The sequence below is a fragment of the Anarrhichthys ocellatus genome, unplaced genomic scaffold, assembly GCF_004355925.1.
Source record: "Anarrhichthys ocellatus isolate YVR2014 unplaced genomic scaffold, GSC_Weel_1.0 scaffold12, whole genome shotgun sequence".
NCBI classification, from domain to species: domain Eukaryota; kingdom Metazoa; phylum Chordata; class Actinopteri; order Perciformes; family Anarhichadidae; genus Anarrhichthys; species Anarrhichthys ocellatus.
In genome coordinates, this window is record NW_022280042.1 from 7,398,536 (window position 1) to 7,410,035 (window position 11,500).

Below are 11,500 nucleotides of genomic sequence, written 5' to 3' on the forward strand. Positions count from 1 at the left end.
CCCCCCCCCCCCAGTCTATTTACACGATAAATATTTAAATATAGTCAAGAACAGAAACATTCAAATTAGCTGTTAAGTGTTGCATTTTATAAAATACAGTGGCAAACATTTAAAAAAATGCATAAAAACAATTGTGAACAGCACTAGATTTAAAAAGTGACATTTATATCCGGTACAGCAGGTTTTCTAATCTGTGCAAAAGTCTGCAAATCCCATGAAAGTTCTTCGGGCGCGTCGAGTTCGGCTTTAGCAACTTTTGTTCTACATCTGTGCCCGAGAAAGAAAGCTCATCAAAGGAACCCCCCCCCCCCCCCCCCCCCCCGCTCTGCTGGAAACATCTGCATCGTCCCGTTTCTCCAGCATGACGACGTCTCAGGTTGCGTGGCCACAACATGAAGCCAGAGGCTTCAGATGACAGGAAAGTGTTGGATTTCAACGAGCTGAATCGTTCAGTGAGGGTGAAGTGGATGCAGAAATGATATGAAAATCAGTGTGCAGTATTAAAGACGAGCTACGTACAGTACATGTAGCATCCAGCTTGAAGTCTTGCTACATATTGAGAGGCTCTGCATTCATCTTCCCATCAGCAGGTCACTGCATTCTAACTAACACCGAGGTCTTCACAACGAGGTACATAGAAAAATAGGTCAAACCGATGAGTTATGTGCCGAACCTTACAGATCGATACGCGTCATTGAGACCTTTTAGAGTTTAATCGAGTACGGCCTCCATGCAATACATGAGCTCGTGTATTCAGGAAACAAATGATTATTTTTCACATGCAACCTAAATGGTTGAGTACGTCTACATGTGACGGTGTGGAGAAGCAGGGTTTTGTTGCGTTGGATTGACGTAATGTGTCAAGGCTAGAGCAGGCTTATGAAGCTAAGGCTAGTGGAGGCGGAGCCGCGTCCTCGGCCCAAAACATGACTAACTTTTTGTTTTTCTCATGATGCTTTCTAGAGATTGTTTTTGGTTTTATTTACAAAATTGTTCTTTTTAAGAAGAGAATGGAAGACCTAAAGCATGCAACTAAGAACTAATCGTCAGCTGTGACGAAGATCCAGGATGTTGCTTCCTGTTGCTTTACGTGCACGAGTAAGACATCCTGTCAAGTTTGAGGGTTTTGATTTTTGGTCTGGATGGTTAGATGTCAACGAGTTACCAAAAGTATTTCTGCCATGATGTACATCTAAATATACAGACGGATCTCGAGTTTGGAGCTGCGAATAAAAGATGAACTTCAAAGCCGCGGAGTGGAATATAGAAATGGCTCGGAAAAAGTTTCAAGTAGCTTTGTCCCTGTGAAAGAGGGAGGAGTCCTAGAAAATGAGACTTGATAGCTACAGTAGTCTGTAAGCATGCCGAGATCACACCTGATGGCCTGGGGAGTGTTGGCGTGTGTGAGGAACATGCGACCAGAGAGAAAAGAAACCAAAACATGCATAATAGAAATAGCACATCAGGTGCCTCGTGTCGCTGGCAGTGTTCTATTTGAAGTATGTACATGGTAGATGATGACTTAACATATGGTCATAATATAGTGTATAAATACCTCTGTATAAATGGACTTTATACATCTAAATCAGAGTTGGAAGGGCGGGAGCTGGGAGAATATCTGAAAAGGAGTGGAAGAAAGTCTACAGTTTGTTTTCCTTTGCATATACAGTCTCTTTCTTAGACCCTGAGTCAAGCTTGAGAGAAGAGTGTCGGTGGACGTCGAAGGGTTCGGGGGAGGCCTACTTTCCTGGGAGCCACGGGTCAGAAACTGGCCGGTGGAGTTCCAACATTCCTGAGCTGTTGGGGACGTCGGGTAGAGAGGCTTGTCGGCCTGATGTTAACCTCGGTGGCTGTTGGTGGTGGCGCTGCTCTACAGAGTCCACGCCATTTTGTGTGTGTCTTTGCTCTGGGGCGCCCTCGGGCAGTCCAACAATGTTCCCATCTGGAAGAGTCTCTGTGCGGCGGAGGACTGGGGGCGTCTCTTTGGATTTGATCTGGGCCTTCTCTGGGTCGGGGCTCTGAAGAAGACAAGTCATGAGCAATTTGGCAGCGAAATGAAAGACAGATATATCAAAGGAAGTACCGAGTACATATTATTGCAAACTCTTGACATACTCTGTACGTGATATAAACATTTACAGTGGCTTGGTTGGCCCAGGGGTCTCTGGAGCAGAAGACTGCAGCTGGACTTTCAGCAGGGGACCCTTGCATACAGCACTACTGTGTTTCTAATAGGTATGATCTTGAGGAAATTAATTAGTAACAGCAGAGCTTGGCGTTGAAGCAGGGTGAAGTGTGTGGTGTACCTGTGGCCGAGGAGGAGCAGGATCGAGGCGGAGCTCCGTCTGGAGGGCGGGCACCGGCTGGATCCTGATGGCCGGCCTCTGGTACTCTGGGCTGGAGGTGACGGTGCTGTAGGCGGGGGGGCCGGACGTGGTCTGCCTCTGGAGGAGCTGCAGGATGGCCTGGATGTCTGAAGTCATCTGGGACTCCAGTCTGACGGACGGACGGAGAATAAAACATGGAATAAAATCCAGAAATCACCCACAAAGTTGCCCACAACGTTCTTCATAGAGAGCGTCTTAACTTTGCCCTCAAAGTGGAGCAGATGGATGCATTTCTCTTTGATGGAAGTGGTGAAGGAGAACACCGTTCCCTCATTGTTCCCCATAATTGCACCAAAACTTAACCATGACATCCGCCATCCCGACCTCACAGGATGACGTCAACAGTCTTTGCAATGCGTCTGCATCTCGTGGCTGCCTGCTATGAATAGGCAGCCGCTGCCTACCTCCCCCTCATCTGCATCAGCGCACCAGCCCAGAATCACCCAAGCTGCTCACATGGGCGTCTGGCCCTAAATGTCTCTGTGCAAGTATTCAGCCAATTACAGGCAGAATCACGGGGGCTTGGACTGCAAGCTCTGAAAGATGACTTTGTTGAAGTGAAGGCGTCTTTTGTTCAGCTATCTACGTATATGCCAAAAGGAACACATCTCAGAGTCTGAGAAAAACATCTATTCATTTCCATTAATTTGATCCTGATTATTTGATGTTAAAATTCTAAAAGAGATCCTCATGGAGACTTTTAACAAACACTACATACGTCTAGTTCAAAGTTCAAAGCATTCTTCTTCCTTGTTGAAACCTGGCGCCTACATTACCCACATTGCAACTCGTCCACCGATCGTCAGTTCAATATGCTCGTCGTGGCTCATTAGGCCCGGAGCCTCCAGCAGAGACCAGCAGGTGAGGTCTGGTTAGCTGACTTTACATCTGCAGACTCCTTTCATTTTCAAACTACAAAAGACCTCCAACCGAACAGACTCAATGTCAAGTGACATCACTTGACATTCATCAGGCTCCATTCAGCAAAGGCTTTACGGAACCTTTTTTACAGATGCAGTAGTGCTCCCCAACATCTGGAGACACTTTAAAAAGGTGTAACACTGGTGTTTCTCTTTAAAAGGTGTGAATACCAGATTGAAATGCCACATGACTTTCCTCATGTCCTTTGGCTTTATCTCCAATCCCATCATATCATTGTTTCAGAGAAGGGATTATATGAATGAGGCCACGGATCATCAGCTCCTCCATCCACAGTTAGAGGGCGTATCAGGACACACCATCCTTACACATTATGTGTCGCTGGATGCAAAAGAAGCAACGAGCGTTATGTAGTCCGAGGATTCTGTTTATACGACCAACATGCTACTTCTTGCCCACACCTGCTGAGGTGCTGCTGCAGGAGGTCCAGCCGGTTCTCCACCTCTCCGTAGGTGAGGTCTGTGTCGCTGTCGTCCTCCCCGGCTGGCGTCTCTCGACACCGGGCCGCCTCCTCCGCGCCCTCGACGGGACGCTGACGCACCCACTCGTCTGCATGGAGCTCTGGAGGGAGACGCGTGTGCAAACAGACGTGAACACACACACACACACACACACACACACACACACACAAAAAGAATTAGAGATTCAAAGATTAAAGTTGTAATTAACACGGAAAAAGCCGTGGACATCTGTGGAGATTCTCGTGGTAAATATACAAGTGCAAACTCTCAAATGTACGATATTCTCTGAGATTATAGAGTCTGTATGTAGTCACAGATGTCGATAGGAATCAATGTCCCCCTCTGCTCTACTTGGGCAGAAACACTCGTTTGGCTGCAACAGCTGAATTATGGGATATTAATAACATCAAATCATCCGTCTCAGCGTAGAATTACACCGAGTTGGCAGTTAAAATACAGGGAAGTTCTGCAGCAAATATTGTTGCGTTAGTGTGTGTGTGCAGGAGCTTTGTTCACACTGGGTGATTTCATGGCGGTTTAAGCGCCGGTGTGTTTGCTCGACATGTAGCAGCAGGCAGACGGTGAGGATTCCTCACACAGCTTGCCGGGGATGTCCATCCCAGATGCAGCTCTTCTGATGCTCCCGCTGTCTGCACTGCGGGAGGCTTTCATTTTCACAATCAAAACCATTTATCTCTCACATTTCCTAAAAAGATTTAAATGCGACCAAACTGGGCAGATACAGTGGTGTCAACAACATGATTTTACCGAATGTTTCCTGTTAATCCTTTATTTGGTCGTGACCTACCATCAAAAGGGGTGACCCCCCCCCGGGCCGCTGGATATAATCCTCTTACGTTTTATTACCGAGTGGGTTTTAGGTTTCCCCATAATGACACATAATCCCTGTTTGGGATTTTTAAGAGGTGTGACATTCCTCCTCTGGGATTAGGGATTTGGGGCCTTTTTCTAAATTAACTTCTGAGCCAATTACCATTCTGGAGTTAAACTTTAGAGGACAAGCCTGCAGGTTTACAGGAAATGTGATGTCCATTCAAACAAGATGATGATTTGCATAATAAAGATGGAATTCAAACTGTCTCCTCTGTGATATATTGATTGTTTAAAATCATTTCTCTTTTGTTTAGGCAAACATAGAAGAATCCGTTTTGAATAAACTCTTATTTGAATGACAAGTAAAAACATAAATCCCTCGTTACTCAATGAGAACTACTGTCGGATGCTTCTCCATCGTCACCTTGATACGTCTGGTTCTGCACGTTGTCTCCGGCCTGCGCGTCTGGAGCGCCGCTCAGCCCGACGCCCACGGTGTGGTCCCTAACCACCGGGTAGCCCAGCACACCAGCACACAAGGGCCTCTGCTCCTCCTCCTCCTCCCTGCCCTCCTCCTCGTCGTCCTCCTCCTCCCCCTCCTCCTCCCCCTCCTCGGCGGACTCCCTCGTCTCCTCGGCTGCTGAGGGGGCGAAGACGTGCCTCCCTTGCTTGGCGTCGCAGTAGGCGACCGCCGGCTCCTTGTTGTGGGAGCCTGCAGGGAGAAATGGTAATCAGGAAGTCTGCTGGGGGAACAGCGCCTGCTCTGGGGACGTCGGGGCGGCCTCATTATCTTTGACAACAGGTAGCGAGTGTTTTGCTTTGGGGTTGAACTGAGGACAACCGATGTTAAGCGAGCCTCTTTTATAATCTAAACTACTGCGTCATGTCACTCCAAATGTGTGTTTACGAGTCAAGTGATGTTATGAATCAGTAACAGGAACAGTGTGTGGGGTCTCCAATAGAAAATAAAATAAACATGATGATGTGATTTTTATGGCAGTAGCCATGTTGTGTCTCAAGCTGACCTGTGGAGGATTTCCTCCTGTAGGACACCCGTCTTCGACCCTCGATGTCTTCCATGTTGGAATCAGTCGTCTGTAAAAGGACAATGAATGATGAGAAGCATGGAGAGTATATGACCTGTACTAATGCACATGTGTATGGTCATGCAGTAAAGCTATTCGGTGTGTGTGCATGATGAAGTGGACGACTGTGCTCTTCTTAAACTCCTGGCGGTCCTGTTGGAGCACCATGTACCTCCGCAGGCCTGACACATCTTTCCATTACACTCAGTTCATCATAATTACAGCCCACATTGTGTCCAAAATGTCCACCCTGCCCTAATACTCCATCTCTCACTCTGTTCTTCCAACAGCAGAGTAAAGACAAAGGTCTTAATAGCCCTCGTACTTTCATTCCCACAACCACGAAGCACTAAAGGGAATTAATAAGAAAGGCATCCATTTAAATTGGACATGGCAGAGATACGGTACGTCTATCTACAAGGACGGTACGTCAAAGCAGAATCACAAAGAAGGATTTGAGTTGGTCGGATTACCTTTTCATCTCGGAGGTCAAAGGTCAGCTCCAGGTTGGTGAGGAAGTGGTCGGCGAACTCCGGATACATGTCCAGCACCTCCAGGATCTCCTCCCTCTGGATGGTGTGGAGGTCACAGTAGCTCAGCGCCCGCACGTCCGCGCAGGATTTCCCCGGCTTGGTGAACAGGTGGATCATCTCGCCGAAGATGTCGTTCTTCCCTGGAGCAATCGAATGGAAGTAACAGAGTCCCCTGTTAGCTAATCAAGGATGTCAGCTTGTCTCGTTATCTATTGTTGGCTTCCTCTAAAGGAACAACACCCTCTGTTGCTGGGAGAACATGCATGTAGAATAGCACGTGAAGACCTATAAAGAGACAGGCCACCGAGCAGAGGAGTGCGAGAATGTTAAAGATGCTAAAGGGTATCGGTCATCTAAAATAAGCTAAAGTCATGGGAGAGTATGCTAAGAAACATAAATAAGTCAAGGTATAGTACGTCATAAAAGATGTCATGGACGTAAACATGCCTTTTGAAGATCATCGTCTAGAACGGAATAAAAGAGTCACAGGATAGGATGTCACAAAGTCTCATAAATAAGTCAGTATAGTACGTCATAAAAAGGTTATTGAAATACAAATTATATTCAATTAAACTATTGCATTATGAAAATGTGGAGGCTGTTGATGCCATGTGGCTCAGTGGCTCCTGTCATTAAGAAGTGCATCACACCACACTGACGACCACGTGGACCTCCAACAAACGTCTTCCTCCTGGTTCCTCTATCTGCCCCCTTTCTCCTCTTCTTCCTCTGCCATCGCCTGTCTCGTCTTTCTCCCCCGCCCACTCGTCCAGCTCTCCATCCCTCTCTGCTTCTATTGCCATCCGTCTGTTTGACAGCAATCCTGCTCTCTTTTCTCTCTCTCATCAGCACAGGTCCTCCGTTATCCTCGTCCCACCACGTGTCCTCCCCCGCTCTTTCCTGTCCCCCCCGTCATCAGAGGCGCGGCAGCGAGGCGGCAGCAATCGCAGTGTGCTTTGAAGTGAGTTATTGCAACATACCCAATAGGGATCACAGCTGCCAACCCAGGCAGATCACAGCCCGACGGAGCATCTTCATTTAGTTGGCCCACCCGCGTCTGCACCAATGGGGGGAAACTCGGGCACGATAACTGCTCTTCTGTGGTTGGAGTGTTTTTGAGCTCCGTACTGGCTCTAGCTTAATATCTAGCTTACAGACATGAGAGCAGGCATCTATCATCTTATCTAACTCTTAGCAAGAATGCAAATAAGTGTCAAAGTCAAACTATTCAGTGAACTCACCGAGGATGGCCACTACGACGTCGTCTTTGAGGATTTCGATGGAGCCGCGGGAGACAAAGTAGAGCGCGGTGAGCACGTCTCCGCCGTGGACCAGGGTGTCTCCAGGGGGCGCGTGGGTGGTCTTGAACCTCATGGCCAGGGCCCGGAGGCAGCCCTTGGTGGCTCCTTGAAACACCTTGCAGCCCTCGAGGAGGGTTTGATTGAGGTGGAGGCAGATATCCGCCTGCAGGCACTCTGGGAAACCCTTCAGGACCTGCGTGTGAACACGGGTCAAAGCGGACACGATTACGGTCAGATCTTTAAAAGCTGTCGGAGCTTTGGCGGGCAGGGATTCCTAATGTGTGCTGAATTTTGGTTTGGGGTTAATTTTTTCCCCCCAGAGAAATTTGATACAATTGCCACTTGTGTTCTTTCCTTCTGTTCAAAACCCATCGTACCCTGCGATGTCTTTCAACACAGAGCTACAGGAGACTGTTTCACTGAGCAGCTCAGCAGCTTTAGCAGCAGATGAGAGACAAGACAGAACATTTAGAAAGTGAGAAGCTGCAGATAAATGACAGCACAAAGTGAAAGCACAGGGTCAAGAGTCGAGAGTTTCACTGCCTTTATGTCCTGAGATGATGAATCTACTGTAGAACTATAACCTGGTATATGCAAGAAGCAACAACATCCAATCTCGTCTCAAGAGTCTATTGAAACAATAAGCATTAGATGTTGAAACTTGATCATGATTGGTCAAGCATCCGTACCCATCCGAGTTAGCCTGGCAGACTGGTGAGAATGCACAGAAAAATAGTTTGAAAAGTCATTTTAACATTCAATTTTCTATAAATTTTACATTGTTTTTTTAAGAGGACCTTCTGATGCATAACAGACTTATAGTACACTTACCCTTTAAAGACAAAGATAGTGACAAAACAGCTAATGATCCCCGGACAACGTGGACTGACTGTAAAGGACCACAATTTCAACACCAGAACAGACAGAGGTGAGGAGAGACATAAAGGACAGTTGAAACAACAAAACACATTTCTTATCCTCGTCATTTACACATAAGATACAATGTGCTAATGACACGAGCACGGCAAGAAGAAATGTAGCCCGAGCTGGTTTTCTGGCTCTGATTTGTTGTTGCTCGGAACAAGAACTGGTCAGTAGATTTGGAAGGGAAAGACTGAACAACATTTGGCAAGCGCAGGTGCCACCGCGGAGCGTGCAGCCAAGCCTCCCTCAGCGGGAGGGAAACCTGGCAGCACCCGGCGAGGCTGTGCCCACTCTCACAGGCGTGATTCACTCTGTCTCTGGGAACAGATGAATATCATAGGGGTTGCGTTTGAATTCACAGATTTCAAAAGGAACCTCGAGGCCGGCCCCGTGCAAGTCCACGATTAAAGGGAGAGTTTGGACGTTTTGAAGTGGGGTCGTGCGAGGTTCTTATCCATCGTCAAGTGTGTGACCCCACTTCAAAACATCAGAACTATCCCTTCAATGTGGAGTGCCAGAAACTGTTAGTGTTATGCGTGACCCCTGCAGTAACTGGCATGCACAGGAACATACTGTAAATCCATCTATGATGTGGCATCACAGCAACCGTTTACAGTATGTGTTCATGTATGTACAGGTAACGACACTGAGGGAACAATAACATGCATGTTTGGGGAAATAACATAATAAAACTGTAATGCTATCTGTTATAAGTTAAACAACTGAAATCACTCCACTACTAGAATCAAACACAGCTAGCTCTACCGCCGAGGATCATTCACATCTACATTAGTGGTGTTATCACATGTACCTCCTGCTCTTACCAGAGTGATGGGGTCATTCCATTTGACATGAGGCAGACATGGAAAAGACAAACTTATATAAGTACCATGAACAGTAAGTATCATGATGAGAAAAGCCAGAGTTACCTGATGCATGAGCAATAACCGTGGCTTTCATTTCACTTGCACAGTGACGACGATGACGCCGACATTATACTTTGCCAGTGACATAGCGAGAATTCTTCACGATGTGGTTACAGCATTTTTCGACAGGATAGTTGAAAGTCACAAATGATTTTGGAAAGAGAAGAAGCAGCACAGAAGAAAGCAACAGCAATCGTAACTATATATTTCTTTAACAAAAAAGGACAAGCCACACCCACTCTGCTCGTACCATATTCATGTCAATGCCGTTGGTGTACGTCCAGGCGTGTTGGAAGTACTCCTCCAGCCTCTGCCTCAGCGGGTTTGGGATCTGGTGGAAGCGGATGAACTCTTTGACCCGGAGCATCTGGAGGTGATACCTGGCTGTACCTGAATACAACCTCTGGATGATGGCGGACACGTTCCCAAAGATGCTGGCGTACATTAGAGCTGGGAGACAAGTCAGACGGGTGAGCGGTGAGCCACGGTGGCTGCTTATACACAGTATCCAAACAAAACCCCCTGTTGCTGCTACCACACCACTTCCCGTGTGTCAGCATTTTCTCAAGGAAACACCTACCTGATGTAAGTGCATTAGATCACGACTGTTTTTAATCAGGGGGTGATAATGTACATTTCAAATACAGTGGATCATTCCTTTAAGATGTGACAAATCAGCGTGTTTATCAGTAAAAGGTAGTGTAATAGCTAAATGAAATAACAGGATTAAAACACTACATGTACTGTGAGTCAGCTGCCACTCACATCCAATGAGCATGACGCAGATGGAGAAGATCTTCTCAGAGTTGGTGTTGGGGGACACGTTCCCAAAGCCCACGCTGGTCAGACTGCTGAAGGTGAAGTAGAGTGCCGTGACGTACTTGTCTTTGATGGAGGGCCCTGAGCTGGGGTCGCTGTAGTTGTACTTCTTTCCTACAATGAATACAAAGTAAGTACATACAAAACTAGCAGAGGTGACCCTTCATTTTACTTTTTTATAACTGTTGTAAAATAGAAGACAAAGATGATCACCTATCGACACCCCCAGGTTGTCCAGCCAGCCAATCTTATGCTCCAGGTAAGGCTTCTCCACGTTGCCGATGGCGTACCAGATGCAGGCCAACCAATGGGCAATAAGAGCAAAGATGCACATGAGCAGCATGAGGACGGCAGCGCCGTACTCTGAATACCGGTCCAGCTTACGGGCAACTCGTACCAGCCGTAGCAGACGGGCAGTCTTTAGCAGACCGATCAGAGTGGTGGTCTAGGGCAAAAAAAACAAGCAGAGAGATAAACAGGATTAGTCAAGGAGGTCACCGGCAGGTGTGAAAAGTGAAGAGAATGTAGAAGTGTCTTAAAGTTGCATTCTCTTTAATGGCCAGCAGGGGGCCACAACTCTTGTTGTACAGAAGTCATACCAGTTATACCCAGTCAAATGACTGGGTATAACTGCCAACAATATAATTCAGACCAGGATTTTCTAATGTGGGGGACAGCGGCATCTCAAATACAGGCGCCGACGTTTCCCAGCAATCAAAATGAACAAGTTGTTTGTCTTCTGTCGGCGTCGAGGTCAGGGTCGGGGTCGGTTCGGCTTAGAGATTCAAACGCATGTGTCGTTGAGGAATCTTATTTCACACACGATGAACTAGAACGCACAGAGGGGACAGTGGACCTGCTGGTGCAGACAGATCCTTCAAGGTCTCAGCGTCCCTCGCTGTCAACACAACCTCACCGACTAAGACGTGGCTGCCTATGGCTTCGCTGGGAATCTTGACGGCCAGTATGGACGTGGCGTTAGCGGAGCAGACTGGCATGCAGAGAGTTTGGTGATTCATTCGTTTGGCCGACGCTGAAGCGCGTCTGAATTACTGCACATGAAAGTGGCAAAACTTGCTCCAACACGAGTCTCAATCTATCATTGTCGTGCAATCTTTAAACACAATGAGTGAGAATGCTTACAGGTCCTATCGCGCCTGACAATGATCCTAATATCCCTGGGGAAATCATTACCGGCAGCCTCCTGCAGTAGTCGTCTGTACAACCTTATTTTTTTTAAATTTACACACACACACACACACACACACACACACACACACACACACACACA

At 47.1% G+C, this 11,500-nt stretch overlaps 1 protein-coding gene across 6 annotated transcripts in view; it reads right to left on the bottom strand.

Moving 5' to 3' along the window:
- Positions 1–313: 313 nt before the first annotated feature.
- LOC116385963 (potassium voltage-gated channel subfamily H member 7-like) overlaps positions 314–11,500 on the bottom strand; it is a 72,124-nt gene continuing 60,937 nt past the window's right edge. For 3 of the 6 annotated variants that reach the window (XM_031851817.1, XM_031851820.1, XM_031851819.1), the window contains 10 exons: positions 10,423–10,654; positions 10,156–10,323; positions 9,641–9,840; positions 7,481–7,733; positions 6,180–6,379; positions 5,647–5,716; positions 5,046–5,333; positions 3,728–3,887; positions 2,307–2,496; positions 314–2,018 (listed from right to left, as the gene is read on the bottom strand). In XM_031851817.1, coding sequence (XP_031707677.1) covers positions 1,740–2,018; positions 2,307–2,496; positions 3,728–3,887; positions 5,046–5,333; positions 5,647–5,716; positions 6,180–6,379; positions 7,481–7,733; positions 9,641–9,840; positions 10,156–10,323; positions 10,423–10,654 — 2,040 coding nt within the window. In that variant the 3' untranslated portion in view covers positions 314–1,739. Of the gene's footprint in view, positions 2,019–2,306; positions 2,497–3,727; positions 3,888–5,045; positions 5,334–5,646; positions 5,717–6,179; positions 6,380–7,480; positions 7,736–9,639; positions 9,841–10,155; positions 10,324–10,422; positions 10,655–11,500 lie in introns of all 6 variants that reach the window. The other 3 variants (XM_031851823.1, XM_031851822.1, XM_031851818.1) reach the window with 2 other exon arrangements.